General features: G+C 35.1%; 1 protein-coding gene across 2 annotated transcripts in view; it reads right to left on the reverse strand.

Annotated features, from left to right (window-relative positions):
* Window positions 1–27,984, reverse strand: part of DNTT (DNA nucleotidylexotransferase) — a 92,336-nt gene that overhangs the window by 52,092 nt on the left and 12,260 nt on the right. Inside the window, exons 3-7 of one of the 2 annotated variants that reach the window (XM_061459093.1) lie at window positions 25,975–26,100; window positions 15,402–15,572; window positions 14,101–14,172; window positions 10,994–11,117; window positions 9,532–9,664 (exon numbers count right to left, since the gene is read on the reverse strand). In XM_061459093.1, coding sequence (XP_061315077.1) covers window positions 9,532–9,664; window positions 10,994–11,117; window positions 14,101–14,172; window positions 15,402–15,572; window positions 25,975–26,100 — 626 coding nt within the window. The remainder of the gene's footprint in view (window positions 1–9,531; window positions 9,665–10,993; window positions 11,118–14,100; window positions 14,173–15,401; window positions 15,573–25,974; window positions 26,101–27,984) is intronic. The other variant, XM_061459094.1, reaches the window with a different exon arrangement.

Genomic DNA, 27,984 nt, shown 5'->3' on the forward strand with positions numbered 1-27,984 from the left:
GGCTAAAACCTGAATCAAAATATTTCAGAAATCTTGAAAAAGCATTGCAGCACTTCACAGAGCTTTCTGTGCCTCTAACTACCTCTTCCATGAGGCACACACCCCTCTATTTAAGTGAAATTATACATGTATGAAAATTCTATACTGAGATTCATCATGGAAGAGAAATTTTGACTAAGTAACTCATTTTATTTTAAAAAAAAAACCAACAGTTGAATTATAGCCCCTACAAGGCAACAGAATTATATTTGTCCAGTTCTTAAATTTAAAAATTTCCACAGAAAACAAAGCAAGACTTACAAACATTTTGACATATTTTCCAACTAACCGTAAATATAAATGTATGATCTACTTTAGTTTCTGGATATAGATCAGTTCTGTAACAGCACTGATATATTTTCGCTTGCAATGTTCATGTTGTCAGCATCCCATTTCATCAAACCTTTTCCTAAATAGTAACATAATCTTTCTGTCTTTACTCTTAAAAAAAAATAAAATAAAATACAAACATTAGTGAAAAGCCACTAAAAATTTCAAAAAATGCTTATCAAATCTTCACTGAATTATTTGTAAAGCTGCCTTTTAATCAGAACAGCTTTTATTCCCCCATGACCTATACTAATCTACTCCCAAATTACCAAAACATTCAAAGAACAATAGTTCACCCTTAGTGTAGGATGTGATTTTCCACCTTATAAAATTATACTGATAAATCAATTTTAGTACGTGCTCTGTATCATGCAACCTGCCCCCAGCTGTAGCCCCAGATTGTATGATATAATAATGCCTGGGGCCATTGGACTTGATGTGATATTTTGGATGAAATGGTATCCTATTCAAACTGCATCAGCACCAATGTCTGTGTCCTCTGCAAAAGACCTCACGGAAAAATGTCCTATTCATATATTGGGAGAATCATATTCAAGGAAAGGCAGAGATCTCCCCCTCCTAAGGAAAAAAAAAAAAATAAAGGAGAAAAAGAAAAGAAAAAGATGAAGGAAAAGAATAAGGGAGTGTTTCCATATGTCGCACCAGAACTTAGTATTTACATGTTTAATTTTCATAATGCTAATAGTAAACAGTACCACGTATGTTAATTGTTCTAAAATGATGAATGAGCAATTTTGGTTTTATTGCTAACCCACTAAAATGAGACTGGTCAGTAAAAGATAGGTTGTTAAGTATTTTACATGGACATCTTACATGGGAGTACAAATAGTTGCACTATAACCCCCTTTTAAAACTTTTCAGAACATTCACTTTGGCAAACTTGCCTAGAAACTTGTGTAAATAATGCAGAATCTGTTTTAATATTTTGGAATTCTAATGGTATATTATCTCAGAGTGCCACTGCACAAGCCACTGAAGTTTTGAGCTGGGAGTACTGTTATTCATACTGACAACTGTCACAGCTTCTTTCCACTTAGGTGAGTCTAATGAGTGAGCCGTCATGATAGTCTGGTATTTATTTTACAGCTGAAACTCTACATCAGGAGAAAGCAAGTTATTTGTGGGCAGGTTTATAATCTGATACAAGCAAGCAAAACTGAAGTCAGCGCTGAAATCTTCTCTAGCTAATGGCAGTACCATTCTCCTGCACTTTGATAACCAAAGCCACTAGAAAAGATACATCTACAATCCAAATGACCGTCAGCCCAGCTCTTCTACATAAAAGACTTCAGATTGCTTTTGTTGTATCCCATGCTGAGCAGTAAACCCAGAAGCCTTTGTCCTCATGCCAGCCCCATACACAGTGAAGGTTTTAGCACAGTAGGCCATCTCTGTTATGTAGTGAAGATTTTGAAAATCTGTCATCCAAAAATGAGAACAAGCATCAAACAGAATTATGGAAACATCGAAGATGCTTTTGAATGAACTATGGTAGATTTCTAACAATGTATATTGCTTTTTCTATAAGTAAAAGGCATATTACGTTGTAAACACCAAAATAATTCATGAAAATTTTAAAATGTGTTATATTAGTATAGAATGCACGATTTAAAAAACAAGGGACATCTATTAAAGAGATTACATTATTTGAAAAATGTTAAAATAAATTCGAGAGGATCCTGCATTGTCAGCTCACTATTTTTCTCACCATCTCCTAAATTGCTTTCAATGTGTAACTTCTTGGCAAATTATTTTGTTAATTTCTCAGTCATGCAGCTGCCTTAAGATCTTAAACGGATCTTTTTGAGCTCTTCTTCCTTTAAATTCCTTTCTCTTACAAAACAAAGATGTTGGTTTGGGGTTGTTTTTTTTCTCATCTCTACACATTATTCAACAGCATTGTACAAAAAACGTGTTTGTTTTTTGACATTGCATCTCAATAAATGGATTAAATGACCTGTGAATATCAGCATTTAACCAATAAAAAGAGATCTTTATTTATTTAAAATATATCAGATCTGCTTCACCTAAAAGGCTAATTGAAAAGGCTATTCAGGTCAGCTGTGATATTAGAAGAAAACTGAATCACATTTAATGCTACTTAATGGATGTGAATGGGCTAAGAGAAAAATTAAACCATGGCCATTAAAATTTAATTTGACTTCGTGAAGCCATTAACATTTTGGTTTTATGCAGTGGCAAGCATTCTGAAAATATTTCCATATAATTCAGAAACACAGAATTGTCAGATGGCTGACCCCAATGTGCCAAAAATGATTGAAAGTGATCTTACAGGGCAAATCAGAAAAAAAATAATAATTCTTTGAATACCCTTATTAGCTATCATTCTGTTCTTTCTTCATAGTCCTTTTACATATATGTGTATTAGTACTGTATACACACATACATAAATTACCTGCTCACGGCGTGTTTCTTGCTCATTCTAACTCCTATTTTATTGTCGCTATTTCTAAAATTTTGTATCTTACCACATATATCAAGAGGATTCTCTGCAACTGCGCATTTCTGCCTCTGATAACATCTAAATTGATCTACATAGTTATCAGCCCAAGCTCAAACACTTTGTCCGTTACACTCTTTTAAAATTGCTTTTTAAATTAAAAGGCAACCTACTTAGAATTGGTGGTCAAAACCAGTTAGAGTCCTGTGAATTTTAGTTTTGTTATTACACTAAAAATAGCTACATTTGGAGTATAAATTCTTGCTTTTTTTTTTTGCATTTTTAATTGCACACCTTGGTTTTCATTTTAACATGGAACACCTGATTTTGATGTCAAATGAACAAAGTCACTCATTTTACGTGAACTATAAATAAATAAGTTATTTTTAAGACTGCTTTACCTTACTTCTAGTAGAGTACCTGCGGTATGTTGCTTTGCCTCTACAAGTATGCCTTTGTAATCTGAAAATGCTACTGCCAATATTCCTTGTACTCTGTATAATGACAGATATTGTAAATAGCACAAAGCAGTCATCAATGCAGTAATTTTAAAGATTTTAGTCGGTTTCATATGAAAACTTTATCTAGAATTGAAATGGTACCTACTCTGATCAGGTACCAGCACATAACTAAGATTTCAGATTGACTGCCTGACAAGGAAATACATTACCCGTCTTTGGCTTTCATTCTCAATTTTTTCTAATTAAGTTAAAAAGAAATGAAATGCAAATAGAGAAAGCTTTGTCGCAATAGTCCTGAAATAATATAACCTGGAATCTCAGATCTTGCTGAATAAGCATTATTTGTTTTGCTTCAACTTATTCAATGATAACCTCATCACTGCTGACAGGATACAGAAAATGCTGTTAAGGTTGTTACAAATGCACTCCAGGAAGTGCAGATTATCCAGGAAGTTTCTGGCTCCACACATACAGTGTAAAACTGACTTCGCAGAAATTGACAACATTGCCACCTCTACTCTGGACCCATCACTTGAAGTAGTTTTAGAGACAAAAGAAGCATATAACTAAACAGCATCCTTCCAATGAGCTCCTAAACCTGTGAAAGTGGTCAAAGTATGAGAAGAATAGGGCATGTAAAAAATCTTGAATCAATAAGTTTTTGTAAGGCTTTGAAAGAATATACTGGGCTAATTACTTGAGTGTTTTCATGGTTTCTTAAAAAGTTCTTTTTGTCCATGATTCCTAGATACCTTATTCATCAGCTTCTACTTCATGATTCGTCATAGCTAATAATATATTAAATGAGTGGAAAAATAATCAAAGCTGTAATGACAAAAGGAAGTATCTGAATTACTCCAATAGATTATCTTCTAAATAGACTTGGCTAGCCATTAATACGGACAAAATTATTTTCTCCCCCCCAGCTTGTTTTTTAATGGGTTACAGAAAATTAGAAGCAGAAGCTAGTGATGACCTCTGTTCTTTTCCAGTTGTAGTGCCTCTAACTCCTGCTACCTCAAGGTGAAATGCTTCTAAAATTAAGGAATTCAGTAAGATGAAGCTGGTTTACTAAACTTTAAGACAAATCGGACCACATTAGAACAACTCTGGGTTAAACTATAGTCCACTTTAGATGAGGTTTTTATCAGAGGCAAAGCTTTACTCATGAATGATATACAGTCTCAAGTCTGTTGCTAGAAGAACTGCTAGACTCTATTAGACAGTGTGCAAACTACTGTATCAGCTCAAGTGTTTGGTGAGAAGCTTGCCTCGCAGCTCCTTTATAGAATATTTCTCCCTGACAAAATAACAGCAGATGAAAAAAATTGCTTCTTATTACAGCAGTGGAAGAAAGTAAGAAGAAATTACAGTATTTGAACTTCAGCAGCTGGGTACAGCTTATATCTTCCCTTGTTATAGCTCGTATTTAGGAGGGAAAAAAAAAAATGATAGCAATAACTATATCTAAGAATAGTATAAATGCAAAGATACCCTGTAACATGTGAGTGGAATAAGGAACCTCTGCCTAGGAGTTTGTTTAAAAACTTAACAAAAGAAACCTTTGATAAATAATTGATACTAGTTTCAAGACTAGCACGATTTTAATCCTAGATCCAAGTGGAAAAACAATGTGGGGAATAGGACTTCAAATACATTTATGTCTCAGAACCTAACAAAGATTTGGTGTCGCATCACGTGTGCTAGCCTCATTGTAGAACCTCTACAGCCTGCTAAAAAATACTTTTATTAGAAGCATCCAATATGAAAAGGCCAAATTGAGCTTTTCATCAGTATTTATCAAGAAATACAGTCAAAGGCACATGACTAGCTTGTTAAATAAACCACAAAGCCTTGAGTATATACCAAATGCTTGGGAAGCTTAATATTTTTCATATATTCAATCTCACATTCTCTCATTTATGGGTATGTGTCAACACATATTAATTGTACCTTATAGAATAAGGTACAATTAATAAGGTACCAGATACCTTATAGAAGCCTCATTTTTGAAACGAAGGTGCCAGAATAGCATTAATTATTTGTCGGTGCATGAGCCTGAGTCTGTAAAATAATCTCTGGAAGAGTTTCTTGTTCTGAGCTATTTCATTTTATTTTATCTCTGAAACTGAAAGAAGGTATATTTAAACAATTTTCTTGATAAAACAGGAAAGATGAGGGTCTTGTCCCATGTCATTCCTTTACGCATTCCTTTGCCTTCTAGGAAATGCCACTGCAAGTAGGGAAAACTTTCACACTATAATACACAAAAAGCATGACAGTGCTGCCTGACAAGAACACTGACACTGTCCTTTGCTCTCTTCATTGCTTTTATAATAGCAATCCTTATCTTTGAATGTTACAGAGCCTCAAATCCCTATTTCCAAAAGATAAGATAAAATTCAAGCAAGAAGACAGTAATCTACAATTAGGCTCATGACAGAACTGAATTCAATAATAAGAGAGTCTGAGGCAAAACTTCCCTGAAGAGTGATGCAGGATAAAGGAATTAGCCTTCTACGAAGGATAGGTACTAGTTATTCTGCTTGATACATCACCCAAGACACTTGGACACCTTCTTAAGAACTCCAGTATGAAAACTTATCTAAACCAAAGTGTCTCCTTAGTCTATTTCATTCTATCTTAAGGCAAAGATGAGAGAAGCTAACAAAAGTGTAAGTCGGAATTGAAATCGTAATACCAATAGGATGCCTAGGTAGCTTCCAAAAAATAAGTGCCTATAAATGATATAGTAACTGTGCTCATATCATTGCAATACAATCCTGCTGTTGCAGACCTAACCACAACTATTTGAGTGCGCTATACAGAACACAAGAAAACTGAAACCTAATTTGTAAATCGTTTGTGAATCATATGGACAAAGCATACAGAAAGGCTGACAGAAAGCCATACTGGAAATGAAGTTAACGTGATGATTTATTCTTATTATTGTATTTAATTCTTATTCCAGGTCCTTCAGTCAATGGTGTTTTGTGAATATATGTGTTGGGATATGAATAACCAGTAAAGAGATTGAAGCCATAAAGTACATCTACTATATAATGCTTCATCTGTCTAATATACAATGCTCTCAAGAAGCTCTCACCCTAGATCAACCCTTGTGCAAAACCAAATGTCAGCAGGTAAATCAAATTAGGAAAAACACAGACTCTTGCAGGATGTTGTGATAGTCATTCAGCCCACGACAACCTTTTCTTGAAGTCACTGTGAAGCCACGTCCTAACATGAAGCTACAGGAAAAAGGGAGAAAACTCCCTGCCGTGAAACCTAGTGTGATGTTTTCTATTTGTCATTATAACAATCCTGTAGAAATGCTAATATTATTAATAGTAGCACTAACACATTGCTAATAGGCATCAAATTTTCTGTAAAATGCAGTAATATATGCAACATGAGATAATACTATCACTATTGAAAAACAATTCTCTTCATAGAATGAAATTACATTTATAATAATCATAAAAAATAAATAAATAAATAAATAAAAAAGAAATTATCAGGTCCTCAGTTTAACTCTCTTTAAAAGTGATAACACACATTAGCCTAAACTACACTCCTGCCTTGGATATAGTTGGGGCAGATACAGTACTAATCAGGGATGTCACATGCTAAAATAAAAGGGGTTTTCTCCTCATTCCAGGGCCTCAGTATCTCAGCATTGGAAGGGAAACTTCACCCTCAGTGGCTTTTGTAACTTGCAATACGAGTTGTTACTCTGAACCTCAGAATTTGTCTCACTAACTTTAAGAAGAAAAGCAGTCTAAAATCTCAGCAATTCAAAATAAGAGAGGCTAAGCATTGAAAAATAATGCCATGCCAATTCCTGATTCAAACAGACTGCATGGCAAATTCAGTCTGATAACATTGTGCGTGATATACTTTTTATTGCATTATCAGTATCCTCAATAATTCCTTCCATACAGTTGAGCTTATAGGCCTCACTGGATAGACCAACAAAATGCATTCCACAGCATATGGGCATGATTTATTTCATAAATACAGTTGTTTTATTTCTGTATTTCCATACATTTCAGTGTTGTAATTCTGCTTCAAAATGACCCAGATCAGTGTCAGAAAAATATTTTTGAAAAATACAATGATTCTCCCAGCCTCACATATCAAACTATACCAACTAAAACTCAAGGAGTATGTTTTATGAGCAGAAAGCTAAGTGTTTCTGTAGGGGTGTAACAAAGAATAAACTCATCCAGATTCCATTAATTTATTAATTTCTGATCCTGGAAGATTTCAAACTAAGGAGATACTGGAGGGTTGTCATCACAACACTTTATTTCAATTACTTTTAAGTCTTTATATTCCTTAATTGATTCAGAGAGCTGAATTGAAACTTGCTTTTGACCAAATGTAATATTACTGAAACTTCCAACCAAAACCAGAAGAAAAGGACTTTTGATTAAAGATGTTTTATGAGTTACTGTTTTGTGAAAACAAGCAGAAAGATGAAAGACTCAAAAAGAAAAGGCCTCAAGGAAGTAGTAGACGTTGAAATCTGCTTCAATAATATGACCCTTGACAAGTGATAAAAGAAAGAATTTGGGGCCTAAGCTGAAACTACAGAAAGTTAGAGCGAAAGAGGAAATAAACTGTATGTAACTGGTCAGAGGAAAAGGTATGTCCTCAATACAAATTTCATATAACAGTACATCCCGTTGATTGGTATGTCCTCAATCAAATTTCATCAGCTTTCCTAATTTTCATTCCTTACTCTAAGAAATTGTAGGTCTGGTATTTTTATTCAACCACATAAATGCAAAGTACTAATTTGATTTTCACTTTCTGTTTATGGCCTTTTTTTTCTTACCCTTGAATCTTCCACCATTCTGAATTAGAAATACACAAACAGTAGTCTCCCACTAGCATTAAGACAAGTACAAGAAGCAATACAGAAGACTAAAGGTGAAAGCTTAATAAAACCAAAGTCCATGAACAAGTTTGCTAGGGCTTCAAAAATAGCTATTATTTAATTGGATTTTAATTATGCTTCCTAACTTTGATTAAAAGAAACACCAAAATATCTGATTTCATTAAATTCCAGGAATCTAATGGAAAAGGTCTAGTAACTCATCAAATATATCCAGCCATGTGTGTGTTTGATAAGTTTAGAGAAAAGAATGTAACTTTCCTATAGTTCACCTCTACCCTATTGAATCTCCATGATTGTAGATCGCAAATTCCTTCCTTGCAATTCATCCAGTTGTCCTGCATAGTAAGTAAGGTTTATGAGTCTCATGACTTTCAAATCTCCAGTCAAATCAGGAGGAACACAATCAACTGCTTATTTTTTCTGAGTTATGAAACAAATAACAAAACAAGACAAATCTGGGTCCTAGGGAATGAATATATAATTCAGAGCAATCATGAGTTATTTTTTCTCTTATGTTAGTAGTGTACAAGTATGAGAGAATGAAGTCAAGTTGTTTGATTCACAAAATTTGCCTACTTCTTTTATTAAAATATTTACATAATGATGAAAGAAACAAATAATAATTTGTTAATTGAAACTGTGAGCTACAGTTTCAGATTGGGTTTTAGGAACAAAAATCACCAAGGAAAGAAATTCTGAGATCACCTGATCTACACAAAGATTAGTGCATGTTCAATTTAGTCAGCACTTTTTATTCAGTTTAGTCAGTGTTTACTGCAAAGTATATTTCTAACACTACAAACTCTGCACATTTCACTCTCATGTGACCAAGTTCTCTTAAAGAAAAAAAAAAAAAATAGCCTTAAAGCTATTGTATCTTTTTTTCATGCATGGCCTGACAATATTTTCAGCCTTGGGAATTCAGATACACTAAAGGAGAAAAAAAATGTTCAAGTAAAGTACGTGATCTAAACATCATTTTCCCACCAAGTTATTCTTAGACAGATTTTGTTCTGACAAACTAACCCTCCATAGTAATAAAACACAGGAACCTGGGAATGTCATAGGATTGCTCTCCTGCCTTGGGGGAAAAAGAAACCCAAAACAAAAAAACAAAAAAAACAATCACAGCAACAACCAACCAACAAACAATAAAAAACCCCAAACAAACAAAAACAAAACACAAAAAACAGCCATTGAAAACAAACTCTTTAACCTTTCCCACTAAGCTGCTTTGATTTTTCCAAGACAGAAACATTATTTTCTGTGTACCTGAATAAAACAGCCAAATGCCCTTACTTGTTTTCACTCACCTCCTGAAACCACCAGTTATAGTGACTAAAGCATCTGGTAGAAACGTACACACAGTGTTCCTGACAATCAAGCTTACTGCATCTGCTTCTGCCTTAGATACACAGCTAACAAGGTCCTCATAGTAGAGAAACCCTGGAAATCAAAACAAAAGAGGTACAATCACTCTGTGGAATTATCAACATCAATATAGTATTAGGTAAGCCTTGTGTGAAATAGCCAACTTTTACCAAGAATTTGAACCACACAACTTGTACCATGGGTGAAGAAACCCTATCTATGCAAGAATTAAGAAATGCTCAATCTTGAACCTGAACCTATAGGTTTCAGTTTTGGAACCTGAAACTATACGTTTGTTTCAGGGCATGTTGCAGAAAGAAATATATTATGATACAGCCTTTTTAGAAGTGTCTTCCTTTCTTCCACCATTCCTGGAGTCAGCCTTCTGCCTTGAATGTGGGGGATCACAGGTAAGAGACAGCTTCTTCCTTCCCTCATCTTTGTCTTTCTATATAATTTTTAGGACATTATAATTTGTTTAAAATTGTGACAGCAGTAACAATTTATAACATAGCAATCAAGATAATTGCTTCACTTGCTGACAACCTGAATATTTATAAATTACTCTGCCTTCCCTATCAGCTCCCATCAATGGCATTTTTTGATGTACTGCCTTAAAAGTTGGGTCTTCTCAAAATAATAAGGATCAGAGGTACGTGAAATACTCCAGCTATCTTTATGTCTGTTCACAGAGCTTGTATCAAAAGTGCCAAAAGTCCTGCAGCTTGTTTCACATTTGGATTTTATATATAAAATCCAAAAGGACACAGGAGCATAGATGGAGGCAAGCTGATTCAAGGGATTCTGAGGTGATGTAAAACATACGGGTTTATTACCAAAAAAACCCACATGATTTCAATATAATTTTATATAGTCTCCTTTCCTTAATGTAACTGATTTCTTTGTTTAAATTAATTCCTTTATTTAGGGAAACAGCACACACACACACACACACACACAAAAAAAAAAATCTATCGGGAAGGAATATTATTCATTTGATCTTGCTTAACAGTTTAAAGCTCAGATGTGCTAGGATTATGGAAGTAATTTTACAAGTTCTTTATTACAAGACTTGGTTTATCACTGCCTCAGAGGAGACAGGTCTCCACTGAAAAGCAGTTCTGGTTTCCCAATGTAAATTCTTCATGACTTGTGCAATAATGACCCTTTAAAATTTTTGTATGTAATAGCAGATCTCATTGGATATCTGCGCAAGCAATTAAAAAGAAAATCATATATTTTGAATGACACCATTTTTAATTAGGAGCTCTGTTAATCCAAGTATTATTTAAACCTAATGATTTACTATTCTCAAGACACCGCAGCAAGAAAATGGGTGAACTTTGCTGCCTCCTCTGATCTGCTATCAAATTCTTAGAAGTTTTTATGAAACTTTCACTTTACCTGCTTTCTGCATTTTTGACAGCTTCAGGGTCTTGTCAGCTTTTACCTCTTCCAGAGTTCGCAACCCCATTCTGTACCATTTCTCAGATGTCTTCACTCCCACTCCAAAGACTGAAGTAAACTGCTAAAGGCCAGTAGAAGAACACACATTTCAGTGCTGTTTTCTGAAGGAGCAGTGAATTAACAATAAGTAGGTAACAGCAAGGTTTCACAGGGAAAATTCTGGGCAGAATTTGTCCTACATTGAAGATAATAGTGTAACACAAACATACAGATTCAGCTTCCCTTCTTTAAAAAATTATGTTGAACAGATCGGTTTTATGCATGGGCAGTTCACATTAAAGAGAAATTTAAACAATAGCACAGTAGTGGCTCCAGAATATTTGTGCGATTTATCTAATATGCACTTTCAACTAAGGTTTAAGGTAAGGATAATAGTCTTATTTTTTAATGCATTTCTTAATAAAAATACAAAAACTAATGTTAAGTAGGTAGATTCCCTTACACAGACTTTATAGAATAAGTGATATCTCAAGACTATCTTCCTAATTTGACTGACGTTACAATTTTGTCTTATACACTCTACCAGCTCTGTAGTTGTACACGTGATGTTGGTGTTGCTGCACTACCAAGAGATGAGGTCAGTGGGAATCCGGTGGCTCTTGAAATTCTGCGCTGGGCAGAGGCTCTCAACGGTGCATGGAAACAGATGGTAAGTATGTAAAGACAACTAATCAATTTTTATACTGCATTCTATAAAATATATGCTTGGAGGTCACAATACTGGTTTTCAACTTGGAATTCAATTTCAAGCAGAAATTGTGACTTCTGTTTGCTTGCTTACTATGCATATAGTCTTACGATTCTGAAGTCCTCATGTGAACCAAGCTAAATTCCTGTATGTCTTATTTGGAGTACAGATTTCACTATTTTGGTCACTAGGAAAAAAAAATAAAAATAAAAAAAAAAGCCCAAATGTACAAGTTTCTAAAGTTTTAGTATGGTTATATTCCATTTATTCTAAAGTAATTTTGTACGCTAACTTATTCACTAAGAAAGGACATAAAGCAAAAATGTCACAGTTGTAAGCATTATGCAGGGGATCGATATCTCAGATGAACAGTGATATGAAAGCAAGAGGGAAAACTTTAATGCTTGCCCAAAAGAACACTCCTTACATTCAGTTTGTCAATACTAAAGCTGTCAATAGCGTCTTTGTACTTTTATAGAATTCAATGAGTAGCTGTGTAAGACATAAATAACTGCTGTTTTCCATTGAATCTGCAGTCTCTGGATTCCAGCCATGCTAGCTTTATTTTGTGTTTTTCTAAAGAGATTAATTCCTTGGAAATAATTAAGATAAAGGAAAGAGAAAAATGGTAATATTAAACAGCAATTATCCCACATTTCCTATATAATGGATGAAATTACCTATTCTTTGTCTGAAACATGAGTGTTTATGAAAGAATGTGGGTTTTTTTAAATACTTAGATAGTTATCTTTTAATGCTTTTGTTAGTGCTAAGAGATTTTCAAATGGGTCTATTACTGGGTTTAGAATGATTCCAAGAGATGTAATTAATATTAGGATACAGAATTAAAGATAATGGATTTTATGCCACTGTCCAAATGTTTGTGTGTGTCAAAAAAAAAGCCCATAATTTTTTTCTTTCCATTTGAAAATCCATCATTATTCAGTATATTTATAGATGTTAATTTAGAGACACTGCCCAGAGTGCAGTGTTAGCAGCAGGCAGCCCATTTCTTCAACTGTGTATACAAATATTGCTCTTTTTCAGCTGGTGAAATTAAATAATATAAACTCATTCTCTACAGCTCCCACTTCTGTAAGGAGGCAAAGCTGATCATGTCATACCCTACTGTGCAATCTATTTCACTCATTTGAGAACTGGGACCAGTGGTGATCTTTTAAGTCATGATGAGTAATTTGCAGCAGTTACTAGAATTATGCTAAACAGTAAAATTCAGGAATTCACCAATATTATGGGATTCTTCTTGGCTTTCTTAGAAACACATGAAAATTGTTTGGAAAAACTGGCTACAGCCAGTTTAGCCAAAATGTTGAGACTGTGCTGAGCTAACGTGAGAACCACAAAAGTTTGTTGGAATTTGAAATGTTAAACAAAGCATAAAGCACATTTGAGATAATATTTCCCCTGATAGATTTTTATTCTAATCTCCAAGAAATGTTCTTAAATCCTGAAACGCAAGATTTAATGGCAGATCCTAAATACATATTACTATTAATAAGCAAGTTTGGTTCCTGAATCCTGCTATACATATGAATCTGCACCTCTTTTCTGACTGTCACTACAGATGGCATCAACAACTGTCACTGTACATCCTCTCATGCCTGTATTACAGGTCAGAGTGTACGGAAGAGCCTTTCAATAGCTGGAGTGAAAGTGAGTAATGAAGGAGAGAATTAATCAGTTCTATTTGGTTTACTCTTTGTTTCAATTTTTTCTGAAGACACAAACAAGATACTTCTTAGAGATCAAGACTGCAGATCAAATTGGGGGAAAAAAAATCCATTATGTATTTTTCCAGAGAAGAATTCACTGACCATATAAGAAATGGGAACTGCAGTATTTATTTGGTTTAAATTACATGTAAGTATGAGGTACGATCATGACTCTGAACCTACAATCTCCCTAACAGAGAAATATCTCCAGTCCTCTTCATCTTGCCTCACAAAAAAGGGAATTAAAATAGATCTGGGTCATTTTCTTCACCTAGTATTTTCTTAATGCCCAAATGAGATGGTGCAGTGTTATAATGTTAATAAATTGAGGAAATAAACCAAACATTACAGCAAAGTGTATGTATTATGTTAGTTTCCAAGCAAAGAGATTGTTTAGTTCAAGCTTAAGAGCAACTGTGTATGTATCACATTAATTAGAAAGGCAACTGATTTCACCATTATTCCTTACTCTCTCAGTTTCTCTCTTTCCCTTTCTCATTATTCAACATCTTTCTTTATACTTGATATTATACGTTCCTTTGTAATAAAACTGATGGTTGTATCTAAGCTCTACTAATGGGAGGGAAATTTTAAGCAACAGCAATAAATTTTAAAAGATTTACCTTAAATGACTTGTATCGTTCATCATTTAACACTTCTTTAGCTCTAGAACTCTCTCCTTCTTCAATAATTTCCTAAACACATTATTAAAAAAAATATAATCAAAATTACAATAAGACTTAGTAAAATAATCTAAAAGAAAGGCATATCAACCTGTACAAACATAAAGAGCACGCTTAATGAACATACTGGTTTATTCCATTAGGATCAAATCCTAATGCAATTACTGAAGTATGAAGGAGAAATTGGAAGCAAAGAATAAATTTCACAGTACTTATTTACTCATAAATTTACTCAAGGATGAAGTGGAAACTGGGACCATGGAATATATTTCACAGTACTTATTTACTCATAAATTCACAGCTAGAAAGTAGTTATTTATCATAAGCTATCAATGAATTGTCCAGAAAATTAGATTTCATTATTTTGTTGAATTAAGTTCTCTTAAAAAATCATTGTAAGAACAGATCTCTTCTTTCTTGAGTGTACCGTTGTTTCAGCCTTTCTGATAAAACCTAAAAATACCAAACAAACAAACAAAAAATCCCAATAGCACCCCCCTCCCAAAAAATCATAACATTTTCTGTGGCATCATAATTGATTTCCCAGTCCCCAGGTGGTAGGTACAAAAAGCACTTCAGAAGCTCTGGTGGTGTGAGGCAAAAAAGGAGCCAGAGTGAATCATAACACTCTGCAATGACCTCTCCAGACAGCTAAGATCCCCTGATCAGCTGCCTGCTGGAATAACAGAAGTGCAGTGTGGTATCTGAAAAGGCTAAAGAAAAATACAGGGAAAACTTAAAGCTCCAGTAAAAATGTAGAAGTTCATCCATCACCTAAATAAAGGCTCTGCTTATAACTCATAGCAACATAGGATTTAACATTAAAGTACTAAAATATTTACCAGCTTTGCAAAAATAGTATTTCTAATAAAGCATTCAGGTGAGCAAAATGATGTTGCCAGTGGGAGAAGTCATAAGAACAAAACTATTAACAGTTAACCTGATGCAACCAAATCAGTGCAAGCCTTTACAAATTACATACCAAGATGGTACTGCATTATTAATTAATTTGTTCATTAGTTATTTTTATTCCTAAGGGCAGGAGTTCCATGACAGAACCTTATGTTACTACAAAAGGTTTCCAGAAATCACTGAGTTCTCAGTTACACAGATACTATAATGTTATTACAGGAAACACAGAAGGTTGCGTAAATACACTCAGATATCAGTGCTGCACTCTGTGACCTCTAAAACTAGATCTGTAAAAGAATCAATTCACAGATAATTCAGAGGTACTTTACCTCAATGACATCTCTGACTCTGTCTCCCATGCAGGGCAACCCTTGTATATCTTTCATTCTGATTACTGGAAATGGAAGACATTTCAGCACAGAAGCTGCCCTCAGAAATTCCAGACAGAATATTTCATTTTCTTTGAACTCGTAATTTTCAGCCATTATCTCAAAGGCATCCTGGGGTGGGGGGAGAGGTGTAGAAAAAAGTTAAAGGTTAATAAAAGCTTAAACTATTCAGTATACTCCAGCTTAGAAAGGTTACTTTGTATGCTAATTCAAGAATGACTGCTTTACACTAGGGTAGTTCATATTTGAAAAATAAATAAATAAATAAAAATCAACAATTTTGTAACCACTTGAAATTTTTCAAGTATCATACAAATTGTATTTGAGAGTTAAAGGTGGGAAGAGATTCTGATCTATAACAAAGCCAAGCTTTGAAAACTTTTCTGAGATAAACTCTCCATATAATGTGCAGATCTAATAAACCACTGTGAAATAATACCATAATGTTTAGAATTGTGTACAAGCATACACAATCTAGCAGGTCAGTACATGACATCATTTCCAGACACAACCAAATAGGAGTCTGTGACAACACTGGAAACCACCTTACCCTTTTAGAACTTGCAGCTATGTTCCTATTTAGTAATTCAGGGAACAAACTGTTTTTCCTCATTTTTCAGATGTACGAGCAATGCAACTCATTTTCCTCATTCAGCTATCATGATTCTTCAGTACTGGAACAGGTTGCCCACAGAAGTGGTAAATGCTCACAGGACAGGTTGGAAAAGCCTTGGGCAACATGGCCTAGTGCAAGGCATCCCTGCCCATGGCAGGGGGGTTAGAACTAAATGACCCTAAGGTCCTTTCACACCCTAACTATTCTGATTCTACGATCTATAAGTTGGTTTATTCAATGTCGCACTCAAAACTACCTGGAGATTGTCAGTACAATCTTAGTTTGAACTATAAATACGTCAGCGTCCCTCTCAGAAAAAAAAAAAAAAAATATATATATATATATATAGTAGCAGCAATTTTTAGAAATTAAATGCAGGGAACAGATCACACAGTGGTGGAGAAGAGAGACGGGGTTTTTGGTTTTCTATTGTAGAATATAACGCTTTGAGAGAGAACAAATGCTGCAGAAGAAGTTTGTGAATAACGTAATAAAAGAAGTTATGAAGGCTTGCAGCTGATCAGCAGGTGGAAATGTGAGTTCTTAAAGAAACCTTGCACAAATCCCCAAAAAAAAGAAAAATGAAGACTGCAAAACTCTTTTCTTAAGATACGTATAAGAGTGCACCATTTACAGAAGATACTTTTGCTGTTCAAAATATCTAAAATGAATCCCACACCTGATTGTTCAGGATGCTCTTGTGCATCATTCAAATGGCACAGAGCAGTCTAGGTACAGACCATAAGCTCCCATACTGCACTGTATCTTGCTCTCCTGTCCCAGATCCCACTTCTTACTCTTCAGCTGTATGTCCCAACTTACTCCTGTTCTTTCTTTGATCCAAAAGCCATTACAAAATAACAAAGAAGGGGTTGTCAGTGTGCATCTGCCTGCAACTTTCACTTCACAGAACTGTAGCCCAAGTGTCTGTTCACAAATGTTTTCGGAATAAAGATCAGTAACACCTTGCGATACAGACAAAGAGATGGAAAATGGCTTCCTAGAACAAGACTGTAGTGGATAGTAGGAAGGAGTAAAATTAAACAGCTTTTTCCTATCCTCAGTAGGAAAAAGTTTACATTTAGGCTCAGATTTAAATAAATTTGTAATTAAATGGTTTTATTACATGAAGAAAAATAATTTTCTATTTTGCGTTGATTTTAATCTTAGCATTAATGTGCTTTATATTGGAAGATAAAAACAAGTAAAAACCAGCAGCCTGGACCTGTAAAACTTTCCTCTTAACAAATCAAAACCATGAGATCTAAATTGGCTTTGACATGATCTCTTTAGAAGAAATAGGTGCCTTGGCTGAGCAAATTCCTCTTTTGCTTTTCACTTCACTTTCCCTTTTTTCTTAAATTTTTTTCCCCAGCCTGCCATGCTAATATGTACAAAAATAATTAATTAGGGCTTGTTACAGAGGATTTGCTTTGTTCCATATCACCAGTATAACTTCACTCCTTGCTCTCTCGAAGAATCAGTCGCCTGCTGTCTATTTCACTGAAAGAATCCTCCCCTTAGCTGAATATTTGTTTATCAGCTACCCTGATTAACAAGTGCTGTGCAATTCCACTTTCATAACGTTTCATGAAAGACCTCTTGAGAAAGAGAGCTATTTAGCAAGATGTTTGATCTGGAATATTCTATCACTATTTACTTCAAATAGCCCTTGGATACAAGGAATCAATGGGAGGTGGGAGAACACTCCTTTGAGGTAAAAAAAAAAACAAAACAACAAAACAAAATAAAAACGAAAACAAGAAAAAAGACAAAACACAACCATGAAAACAAAAAAACCCACCACAAACCATTCTATTTCAAAATAATGCCCAGCTTCCTTACAGCTGCCTTTAAAGTGCTTGCAGTTGCTAACCATGGGATTTATTCAACTGCTATTCCTTTTTCTTCCCCTCCCCCCCCCCCCCCCCCCCACCTCGGCAAGATCTTTATTAGCTTCACAGATTATGTTGTATTTAATTATATACCTTTTAGTTAAAGACAAGTGCACATTATGGCTCCCTTTTAGAAAGAAAACTAGTGCAGAAAAAGGGGAAACTACCAATTTGAGGTCACAAGTAACACGGGTTCATCCCAGTTTGCATATTGAATCAAAAAAACACAGCATACACAGAATTGCAAAGCAAATGGGGAAATATCTTTTACAAGTGGGGTGATAGGAGTTAAACGTTTCTCTGCTGTGGGTTTATCTTTGTTGTTGTTCTAAGTCCTTACTCTTTATCAGCTTCAAAAATTCTTTTCTACTATGCAGTAGACGATGCTAATTCTTGCTTTAAGTGAGGTTTAAAATTCTACTCACAGAATTATTATTATTTTTGCTTTCTTTTTCTCTCTTTACAATCTGTGCACATGAATACTCAAGAAAGCAGTGTTTGGCAAGAAATTTCTTACTCTGGGTAACAATAGCAGGATTAATCAGGGGACAGAACCAAAAAGATATAGTTGCTACCATCTTGCTAAAATAGTCTACCCACAAAAACTGGAGAACATAGCTCTCTTAAGTTGCTGCTCAGCATTATGTAGTCATCGTCTTGATTAGGAGGCTCAAAAAGTCTAAGGATGTTTTTTCTCTCCCCCAATAGGTGGCCTCTCTCATTTAAATAGATGTATTCTACGCTGTATAATCAGCCATCATCATAAATGTGTCTGCCTCTTCCAGCACCACTGCTGTTTTAGAGAGGCATTGGGCCCTTACTACTAGCAGGAAGGCAGTTTTCAGAAAAGCTGTGTCACCACTAATATTGAAAAAGACAACCTTATGCAACATATTATTCACAGACTCTTGACAGCCACTAAGAAAATATAACCAAAGGATTTTTATCATTCTAGTTTGCATTTTTCAGTGTTTTCCTGCCTTTGCAAAGCTCATTAAACTATTTTAAATAAACAATTAAATAGTATTGAATATTCAGTATTCCTTGTACAAAACATTGCTTGCAAATGCTGCAATTAATTACAGATCTGTCATTTACATAAAACTGCTTTTGACATTCTTTTTGATAAAATCTTTCTGCTTTAAAAATAAAAAGCAGCTGATCTAAAAAGTGGAGTTGCTGGCTACTGACTATTATAGTCCAGGTTGAATAATATTCCAGATGGGAAAAACACATGAAACTGCTATATTAGCTGGGAAAAAGCATGGAATCTGTTAGATCTCTGGTGAAATCTACTTATGGCGATATCAAAAGGAAAGTTATTGACCCCTCATTTATTCTAAACCTTCATATTGTTTACATTAACCACCTTGTCATCATTTATCAATTAAATCAACACTCAGACTGCCCATTTAAAAGTACTAGATTAACAGAAAACTGAATTTCTAGAAATTCTGAAAACGTGATTTTCAAACTCCCTGGGGTCTTTTGCAGGGGCTGCTCTAACTGACTGTGAAAGAGAGTGGGGCTACATTTCAGTTCTTCATTTACTGCAAATTTTCCATCTATGTCTGAAACTGTGGAACATATGTTGATGTTGGGCTATGGAAAAAATTGGGGATGGAATGGACTTCCAGATCCCAGCGGGTCAGGTATAAACATACACAAAGCTTTTGTTAAATGATGTTGAAAATATGGAAGAGGATGGAGGTACTGAAAGAAAGTTTGAAGCTCATCTAATAGCTGATGTTTAAGTCCTAATAAGATAAAATATCATTAACAAATCAAAGATACTGATAAGCATCTAGCATATATAAAGATGCATACTAAAATATATTATAAATGCTAAAAATCATAATACTGAAATCAGTACAAACAGCAGGATTCACAACTAATATATGAGAACAATTCTCAGAAAAAGATAATAATCAATAGTACTATGCTGGTTTATGCCTGCTGAACAGTGACCCCAACATGAATATCAGCGTGTGAGTTTCCTCACACTCAGGAAAGCAAAAGAAGCTAATGATCCCATGCTATGCTTCATACTATCCTGCTTGTTTCAACAAGATTGTCAGAGCAGTTCCATTGCTGCCTGCAAAATAGTCTTTAATAACCTCAGTTTAAGACTGCAAGAACAGACACCATCTACATTATAGAATTGTGAACATACTTTAGATCTAATCTGTTTAGTAAAGAAGTCATTACAGTTTCATGGACAGGGCACTTGTCTTATTCCCATGCCTACACCCACTGATCCTCTGTTCTGTGACCCTGGAAAGCTGCTTCAAACCTCCTCACCATTGTTTCCCTTGCTAGCTTTCATTTGCTGTCTGTTAGGGCTATGAACTCTTAAGGGCTCGAATTGTCTTTTACAATGCATTTGTACAGCATCTCTTGTAGAAAAGGCCTCTATCTTACTTGAGCCTGCAAACACTATTGCAACACAAATGAAAAACAACATACCATTGTACAGTTGAACTTAATCCACCAAAGAGCTAAAATAGCTGAGTGTGCTGAATTAAAAAAAAAAATCCAACACAATACCTGGTTGAAGGACTACTTTAGGCAAAGCAGCGATTTGAGATAAACTGCTTTTCCTCCCAGCCACTGTTTTCTACTTAAAATTTATGTAATAAGTCATAAATCCACAGGCTGGGTCCTAGTTCTCATCACATTGCTGCTTTCAGTGTTTGGCATCCATTCAGAACTGACCGAAGTGATTTTAAAGAGATTTAGAATGAACCTTTCATTCAAATACTCTTTTTCTCACTTTCCTCAGTGTAAATCCTAATTTCATGTGTCAATGGGAAGTGATATAGGGCATGTGAACACCTTTTGAACACAGAGAGAGAAGATAAATACTGTCAGGTTCTTATTTCAAGGAGAATTAAACAATTTGAGCCAGTGAGCCAACCTATAGTGTTGACTTAAGTTATTTCCAAACAAATAAAATGACACATTTTTGTTTAATCTGATGTTTGGGGGAGGGGGAGGTTAAATTTTATTTTTGATAGCTGAAGTGAAAGGCCCAATACTCATCAAGGTCCAAAGATTTTATCACATCATTTTAGATCAGCTGGAGAAACAAAGGAGCTGAGAGAATGAGAATAACAGTAATAGCATAATGCGCATGATCTCAAGGTCCTTGTATAAACTGTTACTAGAAATAAATATCTGTTAGATCCAGATGCTTCTCATATTAACCAATAATAACAGGTTCATTTCTTACAACAGAAAAAGTGGTACTCTGGAGAAGTTTCTATATTTTTCCACAGAATGTAAAAGAAAACAAGACAATTCTGGAGAAAAAAAAAAGAAGATTTACTCTCAAAGCGCAGAAACACAGTTAGTGTGTCAATCACGTAACACTGCCCTGGAATAAAACACACAGGGTAATAAGAAACATAAAATGCTAAATGAATATTACATGTTTTTAAATGGTGAGAGAAAGCAAGCATAGCCTTGAGGTATATGTACAAAGGTTTCTGAAAGGTAAAGGTATGTTTACTTTCTGTCTGTATTTTAAGGAGCACCCTCCCACTTACCTTCCAAATGAGAAGAGGTCATAGACCTCCTCAGACCAAACTACTAGCTCATTTTGAATAGGTATACACATTACATACATTTTAAAAGTTGTAGAGCATTCAGTGAGTTGTTTTCTACCTGTAGAGCTCCAAAGTTCATTATAAAATCAAAGTTAAGGTTCTCCTGAGGTCTGTTTTAAAATGGAATAATCATAAGAAATGCTTGAGCCACTGGCACAACTGATACATGTTTCTGCAGGCACAAAAGAAGGGAAAATAAAAAAGGGATTTTCCTTTTTTCCCCTCTAACAGAGTGGAAAGGAAACCAAGCATCTTTTCCCATGCTAAACATCCACATTTACATTACGATGAGTAACAGCAGAAGCAGAGTAACATTTAGTAGCATTAGCAATAAGCCTCAGAATCAGACAACCATTCGCCTTTGACTTAATTAGTTTCTTTGTAAGAATTAAATTGTATTTTTCTCACAGAAGAATGTTTTGAATTTTATTGCAGTCTGGTATTAATATTCAAATCCAACAACCCCTCTTGGGCACAGCAGAATGACTGCATTTATTTTGCCACAAGAAAACACAATGCAGCCCCCAAGTGTATATTTTCAGTGAGAGAGGAAGAGGATGGCTAGCTATTTACAAATAAGCCAGAGAACATAATATTGTGATATTATATTCTACAATAACGTTAATGTTTAAGACAAAAAAATAAGGAAACATGCTAAAGTACAAACTCTGGTGAAATGATCTGCCCTTTTGTTTTGCATCTTTACGCATCTGAACAGCAACAGTTCACCTACAGAGTCAGGGCTATGTGTTCACGTGCACTCACTCAAATCGGTTAAGCTCATGGCAGTGCTTCCCAGACTATGTACTGTGAGGCTACAGTATGCGATGCACGGCGACCCAAAGACTACATAAGGACCCACAAGTCCAAAGCAGTTGCATTTCTTCTACATTAACTGCCACACAACGCCACTGTCTCCTTGAAATGAGATTTCACATACTTAGTCTATTCTTTACACAACAGGCCTTGCTGCTACTTAACAGCTCATAAAAAAGTAATTCAGGGAGGGCTTGCACCATACTGAACATAGTCATGAAACTGTCATCTGCACAGTCTTTGCCAACCCCTCTGTAGCTTCTTCCACAATATAACACTGGTTTATTGCACCTTTCTGCAAGTTATTTTCTGGCTCTTACAGAAAGGAAACATGGGACAGTGGAGCACAGAAATTGCCCATAGCGTGTTAAACCACCAAGTTGTCCTCATGACCTCTCATCGAATATATCTACTGCTTGGTTTTAATAAATGGTCTTTCATGGTAAAATGTATACAGAACAGGACCCAAGATTAAAACTGGTCACTATTTACCAATTTCTCCAGAAATCAAGTTTCTAAAAGTGTCTTTCCCCAGAAATCAGCACATTCAAAGCCTCACTGTACATATATCACTGCCTATTGGTGACTGTTTACCTGCTCTTCTCAAGAGACTAAAAGATGTCAAACATAACTATTACTCTTTTGCAAACATAACTAATGCTCATTTGAAAAAGGAATTTGATACAGGGTATCAGGGCAAAGTCTGCTAAAAGGAAGAATCCATGTGCTCATCTGTAAGAATGCATAAGCAAGTAGCAGCTTTGGGCCCCTGTTATAGGCAAGATCAAAAACATTGTCTTTCAGCTAATCAAACACAAAATCTATAAGAAAAAGGAACAACCCTGGGTCACAGAACAAAGTTGTTATAACAAAACACTACCATCAACAAATAGTTCAAGGTGGTTTGGACCAAATTTTCAGAACGTATGACATCAATCCAGGACAAATCTGTCATTTAATGGTTGGCTGCCCACAGCATGCACAAGTGAATTCTACCAATGCTTCAGTGCATTTGCTAAGTGCTCACACTGTAACAACCTCTTGGAACACTTATTTGAGAACATGAATTATAGGTTTAATACAAGACTGACAAAACACAGAAATTCAGGTTCCTGTGACATTAGGCAAACTAACTGGCAGGCCTCCAGGGAATGGGCCAGCTCTTGCAGTCCATAAACACCCAAGCCTTCAGTTGTCATTGCAAGCTTTGGTTGTGAGGAAAAGAGTAATGGCCCTAAGGAATTACATTACAACTGTCAAGATGCAGATGCTTTGCAGAAAGATACTGCAACTTTTCCAGTACCACCTCCTGATATAAAATACCACAACTCGGAACAGCTATGCTCAATATATGAGGATGAAAAACTGCCACTTTTGTCATTATGAAACCTAATTTGTACCCAGACTCAGAAACTTGATATATAGGATAATAGAAGGGAGTCTCAGTGCTTCAGTCATCAAACAGCCCTGCTTCTTATGTGTTCAACTAAATTAATTTATCAAATACAAGTTGACATATCAATTTGATATAATTGTATGAAATCTGATTCATATATCAAATACAAGAGACAAATACTCTGAGATTAAGACTACTGAAATGATAAACCTGGAAGTCATTTAGGACTGCCTCTCTGTGAAACACAGGTATAACAGAAACCACTCAATGAATATGTTCCTACTACCATAGTTTTAATTTGCACTGAATCTTGGACTAAATTCAGAAATTCAACAGCTAGAAGACAAACTATATATTGAGTGGAGTTGTAGTACGCAGTCTTCGAAAATTTAAAAATACTGTGCGAATTTCCAAATAAAGATATTAAACGTTTCAAAAAAAGAAAAATTAAAAAGGTATTAATTAAAAGGGAGCTACCTTATTCTAGACCTTTTGTGCTCAAAATGTTAATGACAATTAAAAATTAACAACTTTGTGCCTTCAAAGAGTAGCCATTGTACTTTGACATTATCCATCAAAATTCCTTTTACTTTTTTACTTTCAGAATGACTGACAAAATGTCATACTACGGAAAATTCAGCATCTCACATTCCACAGTTTTCAGGATGTATAGAATCAAGGCACTTATTTCCCATTTCTCCAAGAAGGACAGTATTTTACAAAATCTTTGGGTCATACTATATTTGATCTGACCCTTCACTATGGCAGGATGTATTTAGTATTTGTAACAAGAGAAAAAAACATGACAGCTTTCAAGAAGTTAAATGATAACATTCACAGCCTTGTTTTCTAGCAGATGGTGCAAGGTAGCTAGCCATTTCAAAAGAAGCAGCTTTGGGAATGTTGGAATCATTGGGGATGAAAGTGACTCAGGAGGTCTCTAATCCAACCTCAGGCTCAAAGCAGGGTCAAAACTCAATTCCCATCAGGTAGCTTAAAAAGAGATTTTTTTTTTTTTAATAAGCAAACAGTTTAACCTACTTGAGTACTATAAACAGTATAATATATATTTGGTAAAATCGATGATTATTTCAAAGCATCACTACAAGGCAAAATTCAGGTTGTTTAATTTTTAGCCGTGAATGCCCAGATCAAGACATTTTAGAGCTGCTTTTAGGTTTATCTCTAGTTCTGAACTCCCAGAGGGTTTAATATTTACCTTGTAAATGTTTTTTATTCTCACACTTCTGGTATGTGTTGTTATTCTTTTTATATGGATCCTACAAATACTATTTACTTGAAAGATTTGTGTGTATTTATAGGCACACACACACAAAGTAAAAGCATAAAAATTATAAATAATAAAAAATAATAACACTTTAGGAAGGTGAGGAGGTGTTTCATGTTGTAGTTGAAGTGTATAAATGTAACTATGCTAGATTTATTCAGACTATATATTACATTAAAGTCTCTGTGTCAAATGTTTCCTATTGAATAGTTGTCACTGAGTATCTACAGCTAGCCAAAAGGAGCAATTAAGCATAACAACTCAAGAAGAATTTAGACCAGATGACTTGGGCTCTTCCATACCCACTGAACTGTGTAATGTTATAAGTATTAAATAGGCAATACTATAGTCTCTAAGATTTCTATTTAACTAGACTAATTTGGGGGGGGGGGGTCATGTTAAAGTAATTACATTGATCACACAATCCGTTTTCATAAGTAAGCAATTTTGAAAGTCTAAAGTCTACAACCACATTTTGAATAAACAAACATTTCAGCAAATTAGAAGACAGCACCGCAATTGTTAAGTACCTTGGATTGACCTAAACCAAACTTTTGCTTAACATTACTTCCAGATTGTTCAATAAGACTGTGATGGAAGACTAAAAGACATTTTCAGAAGGTTATTCTATCACTTGTTTTAAAAATTCATGTGTTTACAAGCTATTAGTTTATTTCAACACCCACTGTGTTAAGCTTTCAGTAATACTTGATGCAATTAAGCTTGCACTCAATTTTAAGTATGGCATTTTTAAAACTTTTAAAACTTATTAACATTATGCTGCCTGTTTAACTCTTGAATTTGATGAAGGAGCTATCAAAAACATTGGTGCAAGTACTGTATTAATTATTTTACTTAAGTTAGTTTTTATTTAATGGATAGAATAAGTATTACCGTGAACTTCTTGTTGCAGTTATTTAAAGTTGTCTTCCTTTGACACGAATACTGAGATACTTTGCTTGCAATAAATGGCAGTGCTTCTGATTCAGGCATATTCAAAGGAGGAGAATAGCCTTGTTCCTAACAAGGGAAAAAAAAAAGGAAATGATGGTGACACACCAAACACCTTCAAAAAATTGCAAAAATACTTTTCACAAGACCAGAATATGTACCTTTAAAAAGAAGGCAAGAGAATAATACTGCTCCTACTATCTTCCTATGAAAAACATTTAATTTCACATTGGCTGCACAGACAATACCATTTTTTCTAGTGATTACTGGGATTTTTCATTTCCTGCAGTAAGTTCTTCCAGGAAGTTTTCAATGGTTTTGTCATTAAAAAAAAAAACAGAAAAAAAAGCATCTCCAAATGGCAAGTATCTCTACATATTATTGCAGTGAGATTGAAAAACTAGAAAGCTTTGAGAGTGGATAAGCTTGAAAGAATGGAGTTTTCCTGGAAAACACTAGATTATTCAATATAATATCGGGGGGGGGGGGGGGGGGGGAGGGGGCGCAGAAAAGAGAGAGTGGTATGCTCAAATGTCAAATAATTGACTTTTGAGATCTGTAGCCAGATCCAGTATCCAGTAGTGAAGGAAAAATGTTTGCATTACTTCAAAATCCACTTTCCCCCTCCCTTTCCAGATAAAATGAAAGAAAATATTTTTTGTTTGGATTTAATTCATTGAGCTAAATGTTCTATTTTGCGGTCATTATAAAGCTAAGGAAACATTTACAAACAGCCATAGAAGAGTCACCTCAATGCCTTGACCCAACAGCCGGCATTCACCTTATGATGCAGTTTCTCACTCCGTCCCTTCAGTACATGGTTGATCCAATTCAGGTATCATTTTTAGGTTCACTGAGCAAGGAAAAGGATCCAGGTACCAAATCTTACATGCAAGTTTTCCATGCCCAGGCTACCTACATTTGCATTTGCTTTTCGCCTAATTTTGATGCAAGATTGACCAAGTTCCCCAGTAGGGTGGGAAGGGAATTCTCTCAAAACGTAAGATACATAGTCATGTCCCCATTGGCACAAGAGCATGAGTCTTCAATATCCTCAACAGCAACTACAAAAAGACAATCTAGCACCAACCTTGTGCTTTATATGCCCACTCTTTTAATTCCTTTGGTTTCATTAAAAATGCCCAAATCCAAAATACTTTGGACATGCTGAAAACGTTCTCAGTGTTTCTGTGTATTGTTTGCTATTTGTCATTTTGTCTGAAGACATTTGGCAGATCTGTCAAAAGCATACTGCATTGCACTATCCAAAAGCCACAGGGAAATGGTTCAACAACAACAAAAATACCACAAAGATACACAAGAGAAATTTTTACCCCCAAAATGGAATGTTGAGCCCTCTCTCTCCAGTATCTAAAGACATGCAGACAAAAAACTAGCATCTGTGCTAGACAAACTCATAAATATGTGTGTGTGCCTTCACACACACACAGAGCCTACATATAATTTCATGCTAAATTGCCTTTGTATTTGATGCAGAATAGTTAAATAACAGTATTCACACACACACAAAAAAAGCTTTTGCTTGCACAGCTGAAGGAGCAGTGAATTATATGGCAGGTTTTATAGTATACACTGAAAGGAAGCAAGTTATTTTATGTGTAAGACCACTCTTGGGAATAACCAAAATGGGTTCAACAGCACAACTCATCCACTTTTGCACACATTCATGAATTATACTTTAAAAGTGATTTTTAAATCATATAAACAATGATTGATTACAGCAAAAGCAGGTCCAGAAAAGGGCAACAAAGCTAGTGAAGGGTCTGGAGAGTAAGTCTCATGATGAATGGCTGAGGGAACTGGGGTTGTTTAGTCTGGAGAAGAGAAGGCTCAGGGGGGACCTTACGCTCTCTGCAACTACCTGAAAGAAGGTTGCGGTAAGGTGCACAGGTCAGTCTCTTCTCCTAAGGAACAAGGGGTAGGACAAGAGGT

This window comes from Pezoporus flaviventris, unplaced genomic scaffold, assembly GCF_033815535.1.
Source record: "Pezoporus flaviventris isolate CSIRO_AGI_PZ_B2104156 unplaced genomic scaffold, CSIRO_AGI_Pfla_v1 ptg000029l, whole genome shotgun sequence".
NCBI classification, from domain to species: Eukaryota; Metazoa; Chordata; class Aves; order Psittaciformes; family Psittacidae; genus Pezoporus; species Pezoporus flaviventris.